At 48.0% G+C, this 24,773-nt stretch overlaps 2 protein-coding genes and 1 pseudogene across 3 annotated transcripts in view; 2 read left to right on the plus strand and 1 right to left on the minus strand.

Annotated features, from left to right (window-relative positions):
• MASP1 (mannan binding lectin serine peptidase 1) overlaps nt 1-9,241 on the plus strand; it is a 63,599-nt gene extending 54,358 nt beyond the window's left edge. The window contains exons 12-16 of one of the 2 annotated variants that reach the window (XM_029214459.1): nt 540-653; nt 1,524-1,709; nt 3,517-3,584; nt 5,597-5,696; nt 6,158-9,241. In XM_029214459.1, the coding sequence (XP_029070292.1) occupies nt 540-653; nt 1,524-1,709; nt 3,517-3,584; nt 5,597-5,696; nt 6,158-6,348 (659 nt within the window). In that variant the 3' untranslated portion in view covers nt 6,349-9,241. Of the gene's footprint in view, nt 1-539; nt 654-1,523; nt 1,710-3,516; nt 3,585-5,596; nt 5,946-6,157 lie in introns of those variants that run through there. The other variant, XM_029214458.1, reaches the window with a different exon arrangement.
• Nucleotides 9,242-15,302: 6,061 nt separating this feature from the next.
• LOC114891324 lies at nt 15,303-16,983 on the plus strand (annotated as a pseudogene).
• A 3,982-nt stretch (nt 16,984-20,965) lies between these two features.
• RTP1 (receptor transporter protein 1) lies at nt 20,966-23,565 on the minus strand. Its single transcript, XM_029215453.1, has 2 exons — nt 23,294-23,565; nt 20,966-21,485 (listed from the first exon to the last, which is right to left on the minus strand). The coding sequence occupies exons 1-2, from the start codon at nt 23,563-23,565 to the stop codon at nt 20,966-20,968; spliced, it is 792 nt and encodes a 263-aa protein (XP_029071286.1).
• Between the last annotated feature and the right edge of the window lie 1,208 nt (nt 23,566-24,773).

The raw sequence follows: 24,773 nt of genomic DNA on the forward strand, positions 1-24,773 counted from the left end.
ATGTGCACCCAAAGTTGAGAAGAACCACGTACAACAGCGCTTTCCAAACTTTAATATGCATAGAAATTACTTGGAGATCTTATTAAAACCCTCAGATTTTACTACTGAATGCAGATTCTGATTCAGTAGATGTATGGTGGGGCCTCAGAGTCTGCACTTCCAAGAAGCTCCCAGGGGAGGCTGAGGCTACTGGTCCAGGGACCACGCCTTGAGCAGCAAGGCCGGAGGGGCAGCCAGTGAGCACGAAGTTTCTTGTGGACACCTTGGGCTGTCCGGAGCTCGCCAACCCCATGGGTTTAAGGGAGACCTGAAATCATCTTTAAAACATTCAGTTTGGGCCTAGGTTGGATACGGCAGATGAAATCTCAGATTCAACTCCCCATTTTCAGATCAGGATCATATGCGTTTCAGCCTTGAGGCTGTGAAATGCAAGGGAGAGGGGTGCCATGGAGAGGAGGGGTCTGAAAGCCCTCAGCTTGAGGTTGTGGGAAGCAGGATGGGGCCGTGAGGACAGTGTGTGTGTACAATTCTGTTCTCAGGCTCCAAATGGATTGTGACCGCGGCTCACTGCCTTCACCAACTGCTGGATTCAGAGGACACAACCCTACATGGCTTGGACCTGCTCAGCCCCTCTGCTTTCAAAATCATCATGGGTGAGTGCGGAGCAAGGTGATTCCTGCAGCCAGCTGTGGTTCTGGGGATGGGGTGTGTCCACTCACCCACTCAATCATCAGGGAAGTTGCCTGGGATGAAGGACAAGTCACGACTGGAGGCCAGGGACCTGCATCTAAGCCCAAGGCTGTGATTCTCAGGTGGTGGGACCATGAGCAGGTCACTGAAGGTGAAGCCTCAGTTTTTACAATAAAGAGCCTCATCTGGATAATTTCCAAAAGTGCTTCAGGCTTCTGTGAATCCGTGGTTTCAAGTGGATCATACACAAACAATCCAAGCTTCCCCTCTCCTTTGTAAAATCAAGACCACTGGCCGATTCAGTTTAGTTCAGCACATATTTATGTCCTGACACTATGCCAGCATATAACTACACAAGTTCCTGCCCACAGGGACTTAGAGTCTAATAAAGCAATAGAATGTAAGCACAGAGACCTTGAATATAAAGTAGGAAGCAGTAAGTTCTATAGGAGAGGAACAGATAAAGGACATGGGAGTTCGTAGGGAAGAGATTTCCAATTGAAGAATCTAACTCAAGACTCTGAGAGATTTCATGGAGGGAGGCAACACATGACCCAGGCAAGGAAGGCTTGGACATATGGCAATGGGCACTGGAATGAGTATTATAAGGCAATGGGATCAGGTCATGAAGAAAGACAGAGGTCAGAGCCATGAGAATATGTGGAGAAGGGCAGGTAGGATGGGATGCCTTGAAAAAGGTAGATGAAGGGCAGTATAAGAGTTAAGGCTGGAAACATGGGCTGAATGGGGCAGGGGCTGACAGGGAACAAGGTGTGACCTTATCCTCTAAGCTTGCATTGCCCTCATACCTCACATGCCTTCTTCTTTCCCAGGCAAGCATTGGAGGTACCGGTCAGATGAGAATGAACAGAGTCTCAACGTCAAACAAATCTTCCTCCATCCCCTGTATAACCCCAACACATTTGAGAATGACGTGGCTCTGGTGGAGCTGTCGAAGAGCCCGGTGCTGAATGACTTCGTGATGCCCATCTGTCTGCCCCAGGGGCCACCGCAGGAAGGTACCACCCCCACCTGTGATTCCACATCTGCAGAGCACCTGGTGCCTCCATAGAGCCTTCTTCTCCAGCATTGGTCGGGCTCTGGTGCCAACTGAGCCAGCTGACCATGTCTGTGTGATTCCTCAGCTGCCTCCCCTAAAACAGTTGAGTCAAAACTGGTTCCAAGGTAAACAGGCAGGCTTGATCAGTACTGCAAGCGCTATATGAGTCAGGGTCCAGATAGGAAAACAGAAACCAGACCAGTTATTATATCAGAGAGAATTTAATATAGGGTATTGGAGGACTGGAGAAGTAAAGGGGGATGCTGAGATAATAGAGATAGCACTTGCAGGAAGAAACCACCACTCCTGGGGCTGGAGGAACAAAGAGAAGAAGTTGGAGATATAGAATCTAGAAGCTTGACAGGGGCCTGTGAAGCAGGAACTCAGACGCTGCAAAAGAGGCCCTGTGCTGATGGTGCTAGGGAGAACAGCTGGGACCAACCGCCACTGCTGGGGTGAGGAACCATTGCTAGGGTGATGCCAACAGGGATGGCAAGCCTTCCTGGAGGTTCCCCCGATTTTCAGGAACACCCCTGACAAAGCAGATCTGCCATTTCAGAGCCTCATTCGCAGCATCACAAGGTAGAGTGTAGAAGGGTACGTTTGGAGCTGAGAGACAATAGCTTAATCACCAGCACAGGCTCAAGTCCCCATGCTGCCATTTCCTAGTTGGGTGACCTTGAGGAAGTTGCCAAACCTCAAGCCCCTTCCCTCTACACCGGGGATAATATCCCATGGGTGGTTGTGATGTTTAAATGAAATAATCATCAAACATATCCAACATAGAGTGAGAGTCCAACCCAGGGCATTTGGCTTTTGTTTCATCCTGTTCTAAATTCAGTGGTGCCATGTCACAGATAACCTCGTTTAGTTCAAAGAAGTTATTTTTTAAAATGGCTGAATGGAATCTGAGAAGTATTCAGGAGAAGTAAGCCAACAGGAAAGGCACAGGTATGGCTCTGATTCATCAGATACCACGCGCCTACCATGTGCCACTTGATTTACATCAATTAATTTATGTACTACTTGTAAAAGCCTTATGGGGTGGTATTGTAGTCCCGTTTTCCAGATGAGAAAACAGGCTCAGCAAGGCACAGTGACTTACCCAAGATTCAGCTTGTAAGAAGTAGATCTGGGGATAGAATTCAGATCTTCCAACTTAAAGCCCAATGTTGTTTTCAGTATCCAGGCTCTTTTACAAATGAAGAGATAAGTGTTCTATCAGTGCTCAACCCATTTCCACACTGCCTCGAGATCTGCCAACTTCATAGACTTCTAGAATATCAGAGCTGGGAGGGGTTTTAGAGAATACCAAGTCCAGCCTCTTCATTTTATGGATGGAGAAACTGAGACTCAGAAGGGAAGGGAACGTAGCATATTGTGGGCTAAGCTGGACTTTGTATTTATTCAGTTATTGATTGAGCATCTACTATGTGTCAGCACTGCTGTAGGCATGGAGATACAGCGCTGAATAAGATATATGAGATTACTGCTCTCATGGAGTCTAGGTTCCAAGCTAGTTGGGAGTGGGAGAGAGCAGGCAACTAAACAAATAAACCAGCTAACGTCTCATAGAAACAAATGCCTAAACCTCTGTCGTGGGTAACCTTCAACCCAGCAGTCTTCTCCCCCACCATGCTGCCATTCTCTGAGGGGGCAAACTCAGCCCTTCCTCCACAGGCAGAGGGTGATGGGGCTGCAAGATGCCACCCTCTGAAAACCCCACAGACAGCCTCTCTGCTCTCACTGTGTCTTCTCTCCTCCAGGGGCCATGGTCATCGTCAGTGGCTGGGGGAAGCAGTTCTTGCAAAGGTTCCCGGAGACCCTGATGGAGGTGAAGTTCAATTTATACCCTTCAGAGGGTAACACCTCTGCCCTACATTGGACCTTTCTGCACCATAGTGCCCCTTAGGGGGTTAGAGGCCTCGGCAGGGGGTGGGTGAGAGAGGTACCAGGGGCCCAAATTCACCTTCAAAGTTAAATGAGACTGAATCCCAACTAGTTGGATCTGTTTGCTCTACATGTCATAGGGCTCTAGTCTCTAAACATTGCTTAATGTTTCTGTAGCTTATTAAAGTCTCAATTTATGGAAATTCTTCCAGAAAACAGCTGGCTTGGACTCCCTCAAAGGTGATCCATCTGTATACATCATGAAGATTCACATAACAGAGTAACCAAGAATGGGCCAAGGAATGGGCCTTGAGAGCTGCAGTCCTTGCAGCAATGAACTTGACTGTTGCATTTAGAAGTTTACATTCTTGTCATATCAGAAAAGAACACTGAACCAGGAGTAAGGAGCCATGGCTCCAAGTCCTGGCTCCTAGTAACCTGCTGCGAGATCTTAAACGAGTGATCTTGCCTCTCTAGACCGCAGTGTAGTATCTCAAGCTGCAAAGTCAGGGGCAACACTAGATGTCCTCCAGGAGCTGCCTGGCTCGGACGTTACCAGCTTCTACGACTGCCACAGCTAGTCTCTAAACCCTTCAACATGCATTATTTTAGTGTACTTTAAAATTCTGGATTGGCAACACCAATTTAGCCCTTCAGTCATTAACTCTAGAGTGTTTATTCGGTGCCTCCTGTGTACCAGACATTGTATTAACTACTAGGTATGCTGGGAGGTAAGAGGACAGATCTGGCCCCTGGCCTCCTTGGGCTTACAGTCAAGTGGGATAGACAGAAAGTAGTTATCAATGTGATCAATGGAATGAGGAAGAGGTACAAGATGCTCCAGAATGTACAGCAGGGGCTCTGACCTTGTCTTAGGGGTACAGAAGGGCTTCCCAGAGGAAGTGACACTTAAACGATGCATGAGCGATGGATAGAGGTCAGTCAGGCACTCAACAGTTTGCTGAGGACATGTGCTCACGACCACCCTGCCTGACTTCCTCTCGCTACTTCTCTGGGAAGGCCGTGGCCCCAAAGAGACCTGAATGCCTCTGGTCCCCTCCCGGCAAGGGCCGACAGGAGTTGTGCTTTTGCGGGGAGTGTGACCCGTTCAGTCCTTGGTTTGGCTGAATGAAACTCATATGTTTCCTCTTTTTATTCTAAACATCCATTCCAACGTTTACCCCCAAGCTGAATCAAGGGCAATAATAATCACAATACCTTACTTTATGTATCAATGTATCAATGTATCAATTCAAAATAACATTTTCTGAGTACTGACCATGTTCCAAGCTGTGTGAGGTAGAAATGGACAACATACAGACCGAGTGTCTGGAAGCTCACACTGTGGTGGGGGAGAACGTAAGTGAATGCTTGCTGCTAGGCGAGCCTCACTAACCCTACACCACCTACTATTCATGCAGTGTTTGTAGTTTACAGAATACCTGCTCATTCTTCTCCTCTTCGCACAACAACTCTATGCGATTAGTATGTCAAATATTGTGACTCCCATTATTCAGATAAGGAAACAGAGTCTCAGAGATCTGAGAAAACACTGGTGAAGGCTACGTGCCCCAGGTCCCACAACCAATAATGGTAAGAGTGAGGAAAAGAAGACTGCCCATAGGTTTTGCATACACTGCCATATTTGAGATAATGCGTGTGCTAGGCAAGTATTATTATCTCCATTTTACAGATGAGAAAACTGAGGCCCAGAAAGGGCAAATGACCTGCGCAAGGTCACACAGCAAGTTCATGACTAAGACTGTACCAGAACATGGATCTCCTGATTCTGCATTCAGTGTTCCTTCACCTGTACCATAGGTAGTTTCTGAGGCCAGGTCTAAGGCAGACCCAGGCTCATCCAGGAAGGGGATGGGGATGAGTCAGCTCTAGGGGTGTCAGAGCAGCAGGGCTCCTCAGCCAGGGGTGGGGACCAACAGTGGCCTTGTGTTCCAGATCGAAATCCCAGTTGTTGACCACCGCATCTGCCAGGAGGCCTATACCCCACTGAAGAAGAAGGTGACCAGAGACATGATCTGTGCTGGGGAGAAGGAAGGTAAGTCAGGAGGCCGGCGTACAACAGGGCACTACCAGCCAGGGAGGGGAGCCGAGCCTGGCAGTGGAAGGACTGGGGACCTTGGAGCTGGCAGGTTGAGCAGCGGCGGACAGGCAGGAGCGAGGCGGGGGAGAGGGAGGACGGTCATGAGAGGAAGGATTCCACTGAAGAAGCTGCATCGGAGAGAAGGGGGCTAAGTAAGGAACTTCCATAATTCCCTTCTCCCAGCCCAGCTTTTCCCTTAGGAAATGAGAGAGTCCTAACGTGCACTTTGTAAAATCACTGAGGTCTGAGGAGGTCTGACCTACAACAGCTCAGAATCCAGGCCTGGGTCCAATGGTCTACTGCGCCCCCTGGTGCCCGACTCTCTGAACTACAAGGCAGTTGTGGAGAGAAGGAGGCTTCTCTGGATTTGGGGCTAGGGAAGGAGACGCTTTAACCTGCCTCACTTCTTCCTCTAGGTGGGAAGGATGCCTGTGCGGGTGACTCTGGAGGGCCCATGGTGACCTTGGATATAGAGAGAGGCCAATGGTACCTAGTGGGCACGGTGTCCTGGGGTGTGGACTGTGGAAAGAAGGACCGTTACGGAGTGTATTCCTACACCTTCCACAACAAGGACTGGATACAGAGGGTCACCGGGATGAGGAATTGAACTCGGTTCCTCACCTTCTTCCTCACGTGTCCGTGGTCAGTCAGCAGCAGAGGATGGTTATCTGATGCAAGATGCCCCTTGCCCTACACGCACCTCGTTCGGCCCATCTATTACTGGCCAATAAAGGGGGCATCTCAGCCCCCTTCTCACTCTCTTTAAAGAAGCAGAGTAGCAGGGCGGTCAGAATCCAGGTTGTATCACCTACTAGCTTTGTAACACTGGGCAGGTGACTTCACGTCTTTAAGCCTCAGTTTCTCTGTCCACACTATGGAAATGGCATACCTTACCTACCTCATAAAAGTCTAATGAGGATCAAATTAGTTAATATACATACAGCACGTAGCACAGTGTAGCACAGTGCAGGCATAAAGTAAGTGCTCGATAAACATGACTTAGCAGAAGGCTGGTGTGTCTACCAGGCACATGACATTCTCTTACAAATCCTGGCTGGGCCTTAGGGCTAACCAGTGTGCACCGCTCCCCTCAACCTTGACCATCTCCTTCACCTGCCCCCGAATGCTCCACGCTTCTTTGCTACCATGCATTTCCCATCCCCAATCCCCACCCCTCCCCATAAAAAGGTAAAAGAGACAATGTTCTTGGTCTATGGCATGTCCCATAGTGATGCACTTATGACCATGAGCTGGATACCAAACTGTGAGAGTGCCTGAGAGAAGCAGGCACTCTCACAGGGTGGGGAGACTGGGAATGGTGAATTAGGAAGTCAGACACCAGGTTCTAGAACCAACTCTGCCCGCAGCTCCCTGTGACTCTATGCAACTCCCTTCCCCTCATCCCAAAGGACCCTCCCAGCTCTGACAACCTAGGATCCAATGAAGCCATTTCTCCCTGAAGAGATGAGTTAAAGCCAAAATAACCAAAAGGCAAAAATTGTCTTAGGCTCAATAGAGCTTTGTTGCAGACCAAACACTGCTGCTACTGCAACACCCACCCCTGTGCACCACACCCTAGTTCCCAAGGACATAGGCCTGGCGAAGTGCTAGCCAAGGGCCCTTTCCTTATTCCTAAGCAGAGCCTCTGTTCTAGGCACCGACCTCCTTTTCTTCCTGGGAACCTGAGTTGCACAAGGTAGGCCCTGGGAGGCTAGACTCAGGCCCCTGCACTCTCCCTCCCTGTGTCCACAGCTGACCCCAAGCCACCATTCCCCTGGTTCCTCACCCCTGTTCTTCACCCTGAACACCCCAGCCCTGCAGGGTGGTAATTGCTTCCCAAGCAGGATGCCTCTCCTCTCCAAGAGCCACCTCCTCTCTCAGGAAGCTTCCAGGGACCTCCTTCCCTCCAGAGCTCTGAGATTTAAGCCCTTCAAGGGATCAGAAGCCCCAAGTCCCTGGCTTCTGTTCTATCAAATTTGGTCTTCATGGGAGATTTCATTTCTCAACCTGCACTGCAGCTGCTGGAGTAGTTCAGGGTCTCTTGCTGAAAGAAGATGATACTGAGGAATGAGAACTTATGGACACTAAGCCCTAAGCTCACAGCCTGCTTTTGATTCTCTGAGCAAGTCATTCTACCTCTCTGTGCCCTGCTGTTTATTCTGTAAATGGAAGATGGCAATCATACTCAATCTCACCAGACATTTGTCAAGCAAACTGGAGCTCTACTTCAGACACCAGAGAAGAATTGCAATGCAAAGTTTTGGAACTACCCTAAGGCATTCCAAACACCATGCCTTCCAATTTCACAGCACTGCCTGGGTGCCCCCACGTGCCAGGTTATGCTGACGGCTATGCGGACCACCAAGATGAGGGGAACATGATTCATACCTTCCAGGAGCTCCTACAGGAAGAGCTGACACATACACAAGTGTCTATCATGAACAGAATGAACCCCACCAAGTGCTATGTGTCAGAATAGCACAGAGGTGAAAGAAAGGCCATTCTAGTATGGAGACATTGGAGGAGGGGGCGTCAGGAAGACATCCCAGAGGAGATGGTGTTGGAGCTGAGCCTTGAAGAGGGTGGGCATTTCCAAAGGTAAGACAGAGGGAGGCCTTCCAGGTAGAAGGACAAGAGTCCATGTCCACTCAGGCTTTCCTCAGATTACACTCTCTTCCCTCACAAAAAGGACATGTCCTCCGCCTGCCGATGCAGGGGACACGGGTTCGTGCCCCGGTCCGGGAAGATCCCACATGCCGCGGAGCGGCTGGGCCCGTGAGCCCTGGCCGCTGAGGCTGCACATCCGGAGCCTGTGCTCCGCAACGGGAGAGGCCACAACAGTGAGAGGCCCGCGTACTGCAAAAAAAAAAAAAAAAAAAAAGGACATGTCCAGCAGACCAGTGCTCTGACTCCAGGACCAGAGCCAACATCTAAAAGAAACTTTCTCCTTAAAATCAGACAACTCTGAGACTTGAAGCAGCCTCGGAATTTGTGTACAAATTCTGGCTGGACCCAGTTTATCCTGTTTATTCCCCCAATTGCAATTTCATCCTGATTCTGAGGGATGTCTAGATGTGCTGCTGGACTTGGGCTTACCCTTGATCTACAAACATTTACCAGATGTACCAGCCCCCGCACTGGTGCTAAGGTCCAAGAAAACCAACTGTCTCACAGAGTCATAGAAGCAGAGGGTTGGAGTGTCTGTTAGGACCATATTGTCTAACTCTATGACCTCGTTCTTGAACATATCTAAAGATGGGATACTCACTACCTCCAAACATAGCCAATTTCAACCTCAAAACGTGCTCTTAGAAAGGTCTCTTCTGTACAACCAAAATCCACCTCCCGGAATATACTTAGCATATCTAAAGCTATGATTCCGTGCCATGAATGTTGTTATCAGCAATAATGATCATGCCCGATTTCATTAGCAACAGAAGCTGTTGCTCTACATGTGTAGCTGTGACTACACATTACTTCCAATAAACATCTGTATCGAGTCAAAGCATCCTGTTTGGCTTGTATGTTTTTCATGTACTGATAGTTCTGGTGAGTTGTGTTTTCGTTTATCAACATTTCTCTGTATCCAATTAGGATCCCTGAACCATGAAGAGAGAGAGGGAGATTGATGGGAAGATCAAATTATCGATACAAAAGCACTTCTTAGGCTTTTCAGGTCAGTTCTGATTAAATACCTTGTTCTATTGTTCCTGTAAGTTATCAAAATATCCCAGGATGCCAGTCTTTCAATATCCAAATTGTATTTCTGGATTGTTGCCCACACCTAGAATAGAAAAAACATTTTTTTTCAGATCATGTGTTCAATTGTTTGGTTCAGAAAATATGGCACCAGGTCTATGAGTGGCCTGCTCTGAATTGGAGTATGTACTTTCCTTCTGCCATGAGTTAACCTTATTCCCAGGTGGCAGGAATCAAAGAACCAGCAACACTAAGAAGTCCTTCAAGTAAAGGTAGGCAACAATCATGGAAGGAAAATCTATACCCCTCATGCAGCAGAGACGGTGGCCAATCTGGGTCTAGTATGGGGCATGAAATCAAGAGACTTAGGTTCTCATGCAAGCGTATGTTGACTTCTTTATCCACTTAAGTTCTCCATCTATAAACTGGCAGAAAAATCTTTGCCCTACCCCTGTCTGAGGGTTGTTGAATCAGATGAATTAGCATACAGGAAAGAACTTTGGAAACTAAATTAGCTCAAAATAAAAAGGTCTATGGGAGATAATCACTAAAATACTTTTGAGTATTTACCATATGATTGAGACCACACTAAGCTCTTACACAATTCTCTAATTTAGTCCTCAAACTAACCTATGACAAAAGTACTATTATTATCCCCATTTTACAACTGAGCAAACTGAAGCACGGTGAGGTTAAAAATGTGGCTCTACCTAGACACAACAACACCCCAGTAGCAATGCGCACACGTATTGTCCAGATTTTTGTTTCTAATACTATTCTGCAATAAAAGAAATAAGGGCTCCTTGAAGACATGGCTGATTCTAGGACCAGGGCCGGAAATATACAAGATGATACAAAAGCATCTGGTACCAGAAATTAAGTAAGTCACACAATGATGGGGGTGTGTGACACAGGAACCAACAGGAAGAGCTCCAATGGTAAAAGCTGGTATAATTTGAGCAGCAAAATATTATTGGATTATAACTCAAAGTATAAAATAAATACCCGTAAATATATACTTATATGAATAAATAATTGAATAAAAAAATAGAGAATAAAAAATAATTTATGTAACTACTTTGCCATAAAGGAGGTAGAACATTACTCCCCATCCCTTAAGTGTGGGCTGCATATAGTGACCTCTTTCTAAAGAGTACAATATGGAAATGGGGTGAGGGGAGAGCCACTTTATAGAGGAGAAACCTGACAAAACATTGCCTCAGCCACATGAGCACAGTTAATATCAACAGAGGTGAGTCACACTGATAGTTTGTGACCTTGATATGCTGTGATGAAAATGTCGCGGTACCTCTGTGTTCTACCTCCCCAGATCTCATAAGCCCACTCTAATCCTGAGGAACATATCAGAAAACTCCCAATTGTGGGATATTTTACACAATACTTGACCAACACTCCTCAGAACTTTGGAGATCATCAAAAACAGAGAAAGTCTGAGAAACTGTCTCAGCCAAGAGGAACCTGTAATAGGTTGAACTGTATCCCTCAAAAGATATGCTGAGGTCCTAACCCTCAGTACCTCCAAACAGGACCTTATTTGGAAATAGGGGCCTTGCAGATGTAATTAGTTAAAACAAGGTCATACTGGAGTAGGTGATGACTGGTGTCCTTAAGAGAAGATGAGACACAGAGAAACAGACACATGAGGGCAGAACACAATGTGACGATGGGGGCTGAGATTGAAATCCCACAGCGGCAAGCCAAGGAATGCCAAGGAATGGCATTCTAGCAGAAGCTAGGAACAGACAAGGAAGGATTATCCCCTACAGGTTGCAGAGAGAGCATAGCCCTGCCAACTGTGAGACAATACATTTCTGTTGTTTTAAGCCACCCAGTTTGAGGGGCTTTGTTATGGCAACCCTTTATGGAAACTAATACAGAGCCTAAGAAGACGTCTTTAGATGACATCCTGGGACAGAGAAAGGACATTTAGGTAAAAACGAAGGAAATCTGAATAGTTAAGAATAATATATCAATACTGGTTTATTAATTGTGACAAGTGCACCATACTAACATGGGATGTTAATAACAGGGGAAACTGGTGAAGCGTATGTGGGAACTTTCTCTATCATCTTCACAACTCTTCTAAAAATCTAAAAGTATTCTAAAGTTAAAAGTTTGTATTTAAAACAATGTGACCTAAGATCTTGCAGCTAGGAGATTAGGGGCACTGGGATTTGAAACCAGTTCTGATGGACTCTGGAGCCCAGGCTCTCGCTCCACTGGTTCTATACCAGTGGTTCTTGAACTAGGCAGCACACAGGAAACTCCCGGTTTAAAATTTTGTAATCACCTTAAAGAAATACTGATGTCTGGTTCACACCCTCCAGAGACTCAGATATAATCAGTCTGGAGTAAGGCTGAGCCCTGGGGGCTTGGGCGTGGTAGTTAAAATTCCCCCAGGTGATTCTAATGTGCACCCAGTTTGAGATGCACGTTTCCAGGCTGTCCTGCTTGTGTGTGACCCCTGAAGAATGCTGGGAGCCTTTATTTCCCAAGCTTGGGTTTTTTGACCCAGGTCATGCTTCTGGTGAGAGGCAGAGGAGAGGCAGACACCCTGCTGCTCTAGCCCTAGATCCAGGAGTTCTCTGCGACCCAGCAGCAACGCCGTCGCTAAGCCATTTCTGCATTAGTGTCTTCCTGGCAAGAACAGTGCTCTTTTGCTTTGCAGTGGTCAACTGAAGAAGGGGAAAGCATCCCAGGCATGGGCAATAGCATGTGAGGAAGCAGGGGTATGATAGGGTGTTTGGGGGAAACTGAGTGACTTGGTGTCCCTGGAGAGCCAGAGAAATTGGGAGAAAAAAGAACAGCATCAGGAAGTACTGACCTGGGATGCTCAGCGCGGTTTTGGGAATGGGGAGACATCTGAGGGTTTTAGACTAAGGAGAGATGTGATGCTTTACCTTTCAAATCAGGCTTTAGTGCAGAGAGTAAACTGCAGGAGAAGAGCCTAACGGTAGGGAGACTCCATATGGCTTCCCAACAACAAATGAGACACCCTCTGGTCCTGAACAAGGGCAGGCCCGAGGAGAGGGAGGGTAGGAATCGGCTTCCAGGGGCTCTGAGAACCTAGGGCTGGGCCTAGAAGAGCCACTTTGAAGAGATTCAAACCTCTGTTCACATTTGAGGGTGAATTAGTAGAGAGTAGAGGGGGAAAAGGGCAGGGACAAAAACCTGAAGGCAGTAACTGTTTTCAGGTCCCTGGACTTTCTGGCACCAGTGCTGTCTCCAGAAAGGAAGCCAGGGCATTCTCTGAACTTGAGGGAAAGAGACAAACAGGGCCTTTGTGACCACCTCCTGCGTCTGGTATGTGTTGGCCTTTTTTCAAGAAGATAAGGAAAATGTCTTTTGTATGCAAAAAACACAGGCTCAATTCCCAGCAGTGAGCTTCTGATCACAGGAAAAAGAGCCGGGACCCTGCTAATATTTAGGCAAAGGCTCCTAGGGAGGCCTCCCTGAGAAGTGGGGCGTTAGGACAAGACAGTGTTAAGACAGGGGAAGGTGTGTCGAGCCTGGATGTTGCCCAGGGCGAGCGCGCAGGATGATGAACAGAGTGTGGGTGGGAACAAATCTTACCCTCCAATATCCTCCAGTCCCAGGGGAAATCTCTGCGAAGTAACATGCCAACAGGTCAGCACCAAACACAGCAAGCCCCGAGGATCCAAAGGGTACAGCATAGATGCAGTCCAGGCCCAAGGTCTTAGATGATGCTCACCTATTTTAGAAGTGAGGACTCTCACCTCCCATTCAGCTGTTTATCCTGTGACATTATTCCATCTTGCCCATCTCCTGGGACTATCCAGCTTATTGAATCCACTCCCACTAAACGCTCCCATGTGGCCCAGACTTGCCAACAGGACCCCAGACAACAGAATCCTTCCTTTAAACAATTCCAACAACAGCTCCCTTTGCTCTGAGTTTGCCTGTCCAAGGCCCAAATCCATATTGGCGGTCTAGGCCTCCCATTAAGTCTTTTTATTTCAGTGTATTTCATCATTACGAAATACTTTAAACATACAAAACAAAACAAAACAAACAAGATACAAATCCACGTCCTGCTCAGACCTGATGAAACAACAGGGGACGCAGGGCACATGGACAGGATTCCAATTCAAGGAGTAAGTTGGTGCCATGAGAGAGAAGGTGCTTTGGATGCGTGGAAAGAGTTCTGAAACCTGACCCTGAAGACGTGGGCTCCAGCCCCAGCTCTGCTGCCTGATGGTTCTGAATGCTCAAGTGGATCATGCTCTCTGTGCTCAGTTTCCACAGTCCCCCTCGAGTTTCTCCTTCTTTCCAACCTCTATACATGGATAGCCCCAGGGCTCAGTCCTGGCCCTCCTGTCTGCGCTCTCCACCCTCACTCCCTGAGTAATCTCATCTAATCTCATGACATTTAACATCATCCAAATGCTAATGACTTCACTTGCATCTCCAGCTTGGTCCTCTCCTCTGAACCACAGGTATGAATATTCAACTGCCTTGGCATTTCTCGTGTTCAGTGTCTAACAGGATGCCCAAAAAGCATCTCAGACTTCACGTGTCCACAACCAAGCTCCTGTTACGGCCCCCACGTCTGTTCCTTACACAGCCAACCCCATCTCAGAAAGCGGTAACTCCACTCTTCCAGTTGACCTGACCAAAAATCTTGGGGCGTGTTTGATTCCTCTTTCTCGAACACCACACATCTGAGTCATCAACAAACCCCCTCAGCTCTACTTTAAAATACAGCCGGATTCAATCCCAGTTGCTACTACCCTGGTACAGGTCCCCACCCAGGAACAGGCACTATCCCCTCTTTGCTGGATTGTTGCAGGAGCCTCCTAGCTAATCTTTCCTCTTTCATTCTTGTCCCTCTGTGGACATTCTCAACACAGTGACACTAAATTGGATTACATCACCCCACTGCTCAAACCCTCCAATGGCTTCTTGTCTCATTTAAATCAACAACCAATGTCCTGATGACCTATGGCTTATATGCTCTGACCCCCATCCCCACTTAGTAATGACTACTAAGCCTGAACTGCATTCCAGCCACATTGGCCTCCTCATGGTTCAACATTCCAGGCTGCTCCTACCTCAGGGCTTTTGCACATGCCCTTTGCCTTACTCAGTTCCTTCATCTTTTTTCAAACGCCACCTTCTTAGTGAGACCTTCCCTAGCTACCTAATCTAAAATTGTAACTCCATCCCCTGCCCTTCCTGTCCCCCTTGCCTACTTTATTCTTCTCCTTAGTACTTAACACTATCTAGTATACCACACAGCTTACTTATATTGTTTGCTGTCTAGTTTTTCTACTATCCATAAGGTCAGTGATTTAGTCACTTTGCTTTCCACTATATCTCTAGTGCCTAGAACAATGCCTGGCACATAATATGTACTCAATAAATATTTATTGAGTGAATAAGTCTTGAAAATAGGGAATATCTAATTATGTCCTCAAAATAAAAATTATTGGGCTTAGAAGTGAAGGGATAAGACACAGACTGATATTCCAACACTACCACCCAAGTCCTTGTATAAGGTGACACCTCTCAAGGTAACTGCCTTTCAAAATGTGAATACCTTTAGAGAGAGGTTGAGTCAGAGTAAGATGCATAAATCAATTTGCTCCAGAAAGGAAAGGAAAGGAAGATGCTATGGACATTCAGATAAGAAGGTCCAACCCCAAGCTGACCTAGGCAGACTGAAATCTTGGTGTAACAACTAGATGGCCTATTAGAGGGGTCAGGATCAGGGCACTATCCCAAATGCCCAAGGACAAAATAAGACTTAGCAGCTTTTTCGCAATGGGTTTGCCTCCAGGACCCAGGTGTCGTGAAAACCACCACTAAACCTAAGCAAAAATGGGAAAGGAGAAGACCCACACCAACATCATTGTCATTGGACACGTAGATTCGGGGAAGTCCACCACTACTGGCCATCTGATCTACCAATGTGGTGGGATCAACAAGAGAACCATTGAAAAGTTCGAGAAGGAGGCTGCCGAGATAGGAAAGGGCTCCTTCAAATATGCCTGGGTCTTGGACAAACTGAAAGATGAATGCAAGCGTGGTATCACCACTGATATCTCCCTATGGAAATTCGAGACCAGCAAGTACTATGTGACCATCATTGATGCCCCAGGACACAGAGGCTTCATCAAAAACACGATTACAGGCACATCCCAGGCTGATTGTGCTGTCATGATTGTTGCTGCTGGTGTTGGTGAATTTGAAGCCGGTATTTCCAAGAATGGACAGACCTATGAACATGCCCTTCTGGCCTACACTCTGGGTGTGAAACAACTAAATGTTGGAGTTAACAAAATGGATTCCACTGAGCCACCCTACAGCCAGAAGAGATACGAGGAGATTGTTAAGGAAGTCAGCGCCTCCATTAAGAAAACTGGCTACAACCCTGACACAGCAGCACTTGTGCCAGTTTCTGACTGGAATGGTGAAAACGTGCTGGAGCCAAGTGCTAACATGCCGTGGTTCAAGGGATGGAAAGTCACCTGAAAAGATGGCAACGACAGAGGAACCACACTGCTTGAAGCTCTGGATTGCATCCTGCCACCAACTCGCCCAACTGACAAGCCCTAGCGTTTGCCCCTCCAGGACGTCTACAAAATTGGTGGTATTGGCACTGTCCCTGTGGGTTGAGTGGAGACTGGTGTTCTCAAACCTGGCATGGTGGTCACCTTTGCCCCAGTCAATGTGATAACTGAAGTGAAGTCTGTTGAAATGCACCATGAAGCTTTGAGTGAAGCCCTTCCTGGGGACAATGTGAGCTTCAATGTCAAGAATGTGTCTGTCAAAGATGTTCACTTTGGCAGTGTGGCTGGTGACAGCAAAAATGACCCACTGATGGAAGCAGCTGGCTTCACAGCTCAGGTGATTATCTTGAACCATCCAGGCCAAAGCAGTGCTGGCTATGCACCTGTGCTGGATTGTCACACAGCTCACATTGCCTGCAAGTTTGCTGAGCTGAAGGAGAAGATTGATCGTTGTTCTGGGAAAAAGCTGGAAGTTGGCCCCAAACTCTTGAAATCTGGTGATGCTGTCATTGTTGATATGGTTCCTGGGAAACCCATGTGTGTTGAGAGCTTCTCTGACTATCCTCCTCTGGGCCATTTTGCTGTTCGTGACATGAGACAGACGGTTTCTATGGGTGTCATCAAAGCAGTGGACAAAAGGCAACTGGAGCTGGCAAGGTCACCAAGTCTGCCCAGAAAGCTCAGAAGGCTAAATGAATATTATCCCCAATACCTGCCACCCCAGTCTTAATCAGTGGTGGAAGAATGGTCTCAGGACAGTTTGTCTCAATTGGCCATTTAAGTTTAATAGCAAAAGACTGGTTAATGATAACAATGCATGGCAAAACCTTCAGAAGGAAGGAGAATGTTTTGTGGACCATTTGTTTTGTGTGTGGCAGTTTTAAGGTATTAGTTTTTAAAATCAGTACTTTTTAATGGAAACAACTTGACCAAAAATCTGTCACAGAATTTGAGACCCATTAAAAAAGTTTAATGAGAAAAAAAAAAAAGTCTAAGCAGCAGTTTTTGAGCAACGTCAGAGCTAGCAGGGAGCCTTCAGTTCACCTTACCTCTTTGCTTTACAAATGAAGAAACTGAGACCCAGGGGACGGGAAAGACTAGATCATCCAAGGTCATCAACCTACATGCCTGGATATTGGCTAAGCCAGGGCTGAAACCCAGGTTTCCAGCCCTCAGGCCAATGAGATTTCTATACCACAACTGCCAACCCACCAGCCCTCACAAGGCCCTGTCACAAAAGAGCCATACAGCAGGCAGATTTCACTTCCCTGATGCATGTGGCAGTACCCACGCAATGCCGAAAATGATCCCAAAGGAAATTTCTTAGCTGGGAGTCCTGCAGAGAACCAGAATGGGACTTGGAAAAGAACTAAATTCCTTCTGGGGTATTTCAGCCAATGGGAATGGAGCCCAGAAATCACTGATGTTTTCTGTTTGGGGAGATTTTTTAAATAGCTATCTTTGAAGAATGAAGAGTGGCTACCATGCTGCTGGGAAAATGAAGTCATTGCTTTGCAAGATATATGAGGAGAAGAAAAGAAACGATGCTACATATATTAAAATAAACTAGTTCTAACTCTTGGGCTGGGAAGTTAACCCTTGTCTTCCATGTTTTTCCTAAAGTATTTACCAACAGAACTGAAATCACGAAGAGAAAGCCCTTCAGGTCTCAAAGGGGAGGCTGCCAATGGAAAGGAAAAGGAGAAGAAAGAAGAGGATGAGCGTTCAATCTCATCAGAAAGAAGAGAATGAATATGGGCTTTGTATCTGGAATGTCGCACGTAGTGTATTATTTATTCCTTACAATAGCCCTCCGTGGCAGATTGATTATTCCCATTTCAACAAGGAGGAAAACTGGGGCTCAAGGAGCTTAACTAATTTTCCTAAGGCCATACTAGTAAGTAGCAGAACTAGGACTCAAGTCTTTCTTAACCCCAGATTTCATGATCTTGCCTTACTCTACGCTGTACAGTGCAGCTCAACTTTCGTACTTTCTCTAGTACTTCAGTTTTTTTCTCCATAAAATAAGGGCACTCAATCAAGACATCTCTAATCTGTCTCACAGCAAATCATCCTTAGTTGGTGATCTTCTGGGTTTGCAGGACTCCGGAGCCCCAAGAAGCGTTCTCCCATTGGGCTGTTCCTCCATCCTGCTGAGTTTGAAGGAAGTGATCAAGGCAGCACTTCTTGCTGACCCTACGCTAAGGATTGCAGCCTCTGGAACACCAATTCAAGTGCCTGTAGGTCTCCTCCTGGCTTGAACATCAAGACCAATGCACAGAAGCACCAGTGGGAGAGGCTTGGGATCCTGGAATGTCCCTGAGGAGTTTATTTATAAAACCTAGGGTACATCTAACAAGGTCATCATGTGGCATGTGGCCATGTGTGCAAAGAAAGAACTGCCCTAGAGAAGTCTTTGCCAAGACAAGGGCTAAGCTGTGAGTAAGCCTAGCAAGTATGAGGGACAATAAGGGAGACGGAGGAGGTGTTTGTAGATGGTAGACATCTTCCTACAGAGCAGGAAGAGGCTTAATGCTTTAGGAAAGTGTTCCGGAGTAAACCCAGTCAAGGGTTGGACCCTTGCTCTACCACTACCTGGCAGTGGGGACTGGAGTAAGTCACTTCCAAGCCGTGATCACACTCTAGCAGGGAGTATAGCTATGGACAAGTAATTACAACCAAGCTTGATAAGCATCTGGCAAGGGTGGCAGAGCTCAAAATTGGAGATTCTCAGAGCAGGATAAAGCCATGCAGCAGGTGGTCAGGCAGGAGCAGGGAGGTTTGAGGGAGGGTCAAGTCCCCAGGGAGTGAGTGGGGAAGCTGTGCCCAAGTCCTAGAGAATCCACGGCAGGTCATCAAGGAAGATCTCTGGGCTCATTATTATAAGCCTGGGTGCAGAAGGAAGCCTATTCCTCAGTTAGGAGGCCTTACACCAGGCAGCTCAGGTGGATCACCTGGGGGTCTTATTCTAATTTCAGATGCTCAGGCCCCACACCCAGCAATTCTGATTCTGCTGGTCTCAGGTGGTGGCTGGGCACTGACATTTCTTTAAAGGCTCCCCAGGATTTCTGAAGTACAGCCAAGGCTGAGAATATCTGCAGTAAGCAGAGATCTCTGAGAGACACGGCCTACCCCTTAGTGCTCGCTGGATCCCAGCACCCACATCAGGCCTTGCCAGAGAGAAGGCACTCAGGATACGCCTCCTGGATAAAGGAATGAATACTTGTGTACGTGAAGCAAAGGAAGTCACCAGGCAGTTACTAGGATCAGAGCAAGGGCAAGAGTAAGAATAATCTTAAGCTGAGTGCCCTGGATGGCTGACCAAGGGCTGCCTGAATCCCTCCTGACTATGTACACGGTTGGCCCAGACCTTGAAGCTGGAGCTAGATCAAGCTTTATATGGGGACCCCAGAAAGGGGAGAGAGGGGATGGGAGGGGTGTCCAACAGCCCATTACAGATCAGGGACACTGGTGAGTCCCAAGCACACAGTAATGACTACTAAGCCTGATTGAAGAAATCCCATCTTTATTAAAGTACCCTGTCTTTATATAAGTGGCCCTCCTCCCTCCACCACTACAGACGGTGGGTGGTGACTTCCCATTAGAAAGGGGAGCAGTGGGGGAAGGAGAAGGAGTCAAGTTATTAACAAAGGTGAGGTGGACGAGGACCCTCAAAGGTACAGGGTGGCGTCCCACTTCCTGCTTTCTGCCTCCCTTCCCCAAATCACACTCTGTACCCCTACCATCAGAAAGTCTCCTCTCCTCCCTTTCTACACCACATGGCATCCCATTTGAAGGCGATTAGGATTCTCCCACATATCTATGCACTTCTCTAGGGCAAAACACTTCCCATCTTTCATGCTCCCTCTCTTACTAATGGCCCCCCATCCCTGTGGTTCTAGGTGGACAGCTGATCTTTGGTGAGCGGGCCCATGCCTGGCCCATGTGGAAAAGCCTCTCAACGAGGGTTGCAGCAAATAGCTCAAGAAGCCAGGCCCCTCTTCAGGTACTCTGACCATCAGAACCACTGAGAATCAGTCCAACTTGGTCCCTGAACTAACTCTGAAGACTCTTCATTATAATGGAGAGTCATTATATTTGTTTCCTAGGGATTTTGTGCTTTGCTTCAAACATTCTACCTTCTGAACCTCTCCTAAATTCTCTGATGGCTCACGTGCAGTGGGTGGGAAGCCTACTCTATGGGACTCCACCCCAAGCACCACCTGGGCACCAGACAGGCCCCAGAATCCACGCTGAGTGGAGGGAAGCCGGAAACTGGGAGTGTGGAAAACAGAAGCAAGGGACCCCGCGTACCCAGGAACAAAGGGGCAGCCTAGTGCCTCCACCTCTCTCCCTTCAAGAGGAACCTCTGCTGTGTGCATGGAGATGGAGCTATGGATGAGACTCATACACCAGGCAGAGGCTAATGTAAGGCTGCAGCTCCGGATGTGGGCAATAGTGAGGGTATCTAATGGGAAGGGTAGGGCTGGGGTTAATGAGAAAGCAAGGAGGAGCTCATTGCTGTGGAAAGGCCCCTTGAGATCACACCTAGCCCCGTAATTTTCAAACTTTTTAAACGCAGTTGGACCTTTTTCATACAAAACTCTTAAATAAACTCCATCTAACATGGAGCTGCTCTAGAGGAGGAGGTAGGAGTTGGGGATGGGCGGTTTGACCATGATGGGAAACGCACTCACTCACCCCTTCCAAATCCAAAAGCCCCGAGGCACCTATGCAGAACGTTGGGGTCCTGGGCCTCACTTTGAAAAGCCAATGATCTAGCCCAAACCCTTACTTTTATAGATAGAAAAGCAGGGTGATTTGTCCTGGGTCCCCGCTGAGTCAGTGGTGGCACCGGCTCTAGAACTTATCCCCACTCCCAACCCAGGTCTCTCTTCACCCCCTCCCACCAGTTGGCTGGCCTCTCAGGCCTTGGGCCCCTAGCATCCGCCTGGGCCCAACAAGGGAATCTTAGACGGAGCTGTGGAAGGAGAACTGCAGGTAGATGATCAGCAGCAGGACCGTGGCCCAAAACAAGCACCAGGGGATGGAGCAGAAATTGCAGCCAGAACCCGCCTTGGCCTGCGGCTTGGTGGGGCTGGGAGCCCGGGAGAAGGTGTAGGTTGTCGCCTCCTCCTCCAGCAGCTTCTCGCTGGGCTTCCAGTGCACGATGCCCTCCTGGCAGGCCTCGCAGAACTCTCTGCGGTGCCGCCGGTTGTCTTGGCGGCTGGCCATGTGGATGCGGTACTGGCCGCCGCTCTCCCCATAGCACTGCTCGCGCAGGCTGGTGATGAGGTTGTCCACCAGGCTCTCGATGTTCTCCTCCAGCATGCTCGACTCGTCCAGCCGCGCCGTGCCGCACTTGTAGCACAGCTGCTTGAAGACGCGCATGTGCACCGAGCCTGCCCGCTGGGCGCGGTCCAGGTACATGTGGAAGAGGATGACCACGTGGGGCGACTGCCAGGTGTGCCAGCACCAGGAGCAGTGGAACCTGTGGAGACGAGGAGAGGCAGGAGGAGAGGACGGAGTGGAGGAGGTGGAAACAGATCCAGGAACGAGGTAAGGGGCAGTAGGCAGAGCCTGGAGGTAGAGGTGTTGTGTTTACGGCCCCCTGGGTTCACTAGCTTTCCCCAGGTGGCTTCCCAGCCCGCCCCCTTGTGTGCTCTGCTAGGAGCAGAGTAGGCGCCTCAGGAGGCAGCTGGCATCCAGCAGCGCTCTGCCATCACTGGGCCCCCCTCTGTGCTCTGCAGAAGCCTCAGTGCCCTCCATTTCAATGCCCTTCAGGCCTTGCCTTTGGGCCTTTGGCTCTGGGCACCTTTCCTCATCTGTAAAACGTGCACGTTGCACTAAGAGTCCTTCCTGCTCAAATATCCTTTGAGTCTGATAGCAGAGATGGCCCGCACCACAGAGAAAACACAAGCTCCATCCACACACTCTTGCCTGTCAACACTGACTATGAACTGGCTAGACCCAAATCCAGAGAAAATGACACCATTATCAATTCTCAGCCTCTGGGCCGGTGCCAGGGTTAATGTATCTGAAGGCCTGGAAGTGGAGGCAGTTCACGCCCAGAGTGAGCTAACTGGGGCCACCTGGGGTTCTCAGGTCATCAGCCAGGTTGGGAGGATGCACAAGCCCTCCCCACTCAGCCCCACAAGCCTTTCAGGTGTTTGAGAAGCTCCTGGGCCCTGACAGCGAGTGTCCGGTCCTTTGCATCCCTCCCATCAGCTGGTTAAGGGACTCCACATTTCCATTCTCATCTCTTCTTGTTTACTCACACCCTTTGGGGACTGTTTCCCCTCTCCCAAACTAGACTACAAAACTTGGAATGGAAAATGTCAAAACTGGAGGGAGCTTAGAAATCACCTAATTAACCCTTTGTTTTACTCTGAGGCAAAGAGAGTAAGAAAGCTGTATACACAGTGAGTTAGAGGCAGAGCCAGTATCCAACACCTAACAGGTACCCAGTAGATATTTCTTGAATTGAATAAATTGAACTAGGGAAGGAAGGAAGGCCTTGCTTCTGACCCCCAGGCTGCACCACTCAACCTCCGAATCTTATGTCCCAGAGGTAAGTCTTTACATAATCCACCCACGGACAAGAGTGCTCGAAAGTCATCTCAGACATTATTGTGCATATGAATCACGTAGGGACCTTGCTGAAATGCAGATTCCGATTCAGCAGGTCTAGAATGGGGCCGAAGATTCTGCATCTTTAACAAGTTCCAGGTGATGCTACTGATGCTGGTCCATGAACCAAGAGGCAAGGATCTATGCTAACCCCTCCTTCCACAAGTGGGGAAAGCGAGGTCCAAGAAGGAAACTGAATTTCTCAAAGGTCATAAAGAGTAGAGCTAGTTTCCAGCACACCTCAGGTGTTCAACATTTTATATTAAGTCAAGCTGAATTAAATAGATTGAAACTGAACTGTTCCAGGACCAGAACATAGGCCTCTTGACCCACAAGCCCCCCCTTCTCTTGGCTTTCAATTGTGTTAAGAGTTTATTAAAATATAAAAGTATGTAAAATACCAGTGTTTAGAACTAATAAATATATTCCGCCTCTTTTTCCAGAAGGGGAGACTATGACTCAGAGAGGGAAAGTTACCAGGTGCTCAGCGGAAGAGCTGGAATCAAACTTAGGTGCCCCAACTCCCAGTAGCTACTCGTTCTCTGCCTCCCAGTCTGCACTGGGCCAACAGTGAGACTGACCCCTAGCACCTGGGTTCCCCATGTTTCTCTTTTCATGGAAGGTGTCCCAGGGGCTGCCTGCAGGGGCCCTACTTCCTGGGCTACTCACCTGCCTGAGGCACGCAACTCCAGGTACTGCTTCCAGCCTGGGGCTAGCACATTGTGCTTGAGGTTGGGATCGATGATGAGGTCCCAGCTGTCAGCCGGCTTTGCCGCCTCCATCTTCTCGTAGAAGATTTTCTTCCATTCACCTGCGGTCACACTTTTACACATGGTCTCGTCAGTGGCAAGGGAGGGCAATCTCCACTTGAGTGAGAACACGGGAGGTGAGGGCAGGTGCAAGGCAGGGCAGCGCAGTCTCCACGGTCTAAAAATCCTCATCAGTAGGACCGGGAGGAAGCAGGACCCAGCTCCCTCCTTTGTCCGCAGCGGAACCTGTTTCCACGGCAACCAGGCAGGGAGTCAAGAGACAGAGGTTGGGAAGGAGGGAGCCTCTGAAGGGGTGTTTCAGGGCCCCCAAACTGAGGCTGAAGAGGCAGGGTTTGTGGATCTAAGTGACCCTAGACAGGGTGGGGGGCCTGAAAGGAGGCTGAGCTTCAGACCGTCTCACTCTGGCCTGCCAAGGGCATGCACGAGGACCTGGGAACTGGCTCAGCTTTACCTTGCTGCCCCTGGAGGTATCATCAGCATCATCTGGCTGCTATGGTAACCATGATGCCTTAGGGAGCCAAAGAGAAATAAGGGATGGGAAGATGTAGACCTGTTAATAGATGCAGCAATAATAATAAACCCTCTTTCTGCACCCTCACCCATCTTGCGACCAGCACTTTGCCATTTACGAAAACTACTGGAGGTCTCTTGACCCACAATTGTTATCGCCACTGTACAGATCAGGAGACTGGGACTCACCTAGCTTATAAATGGCAGAGCTTGTAGCCAAATCCAAGCTATTGAGCCCCCACCGATTCATTAATTCATTTGTGTCAAACGTACCCATGTGCCAGGTTCTATATATGCCAGATGGTTGTAACTGGGTATGTACCCGGTAACCAGAATGCAATAGGATCCATGCTGTGACAGCCATGGATAAGAGCAGCCACCTGTGCACAAAGGTGGGAGCCATTGCATCAGCCTGGAAGGAATAGAAAAGATAATTTTCAACTTGATTATAGAAGAGGAACATGATATCCATAGGAAAAACAACCTTTACTATTGGTGCCCCTTTAGCTATTTTTTCATTATTTTTCCTTTATAAAAGTCATACAGGTTCATTATAGAAAACTTGGAAAATATAGATAAAATAAGGCAAAAGTAAGACTCTTCCTAATACCCGTGCTCAAGATAGTCACTGTTAATATTATGATGTGCACACCCTGCCTGCTATTTTCTGTACATGTATGTGTGTGTATATATATATGTGCGTATGCATGTATGTGTATATATACACACACATTCTACATAGTACACTGTGATCTATTTTTTTTTAAATAACAATATATCACAAATATTTTTCTAGATCATTTTCTGGGCCTATTTCATTAATATTATTCCAGCTTGGAGGCTGCCTATATGCTGTTATATGGTTGGGC

The sequence above is a fragment of the Monodon monoceros genome, unplaced genomic scaffold (genome assembly GCF_005190385.1).
Source record: "Monodon monoceros isolate NGI ecotype Baffin Bay Population unplaced genomic scaffold, NGI_Narwhal_1 Super_Scaffold_11, whole genome shotgun sequence".
NCBI classification, from domain to species: Eukaryota; Metazoa; Chordata; class Mammalia; order Artiodactyla; family Monodontidae; genus Monodon; species Monodon monoceros.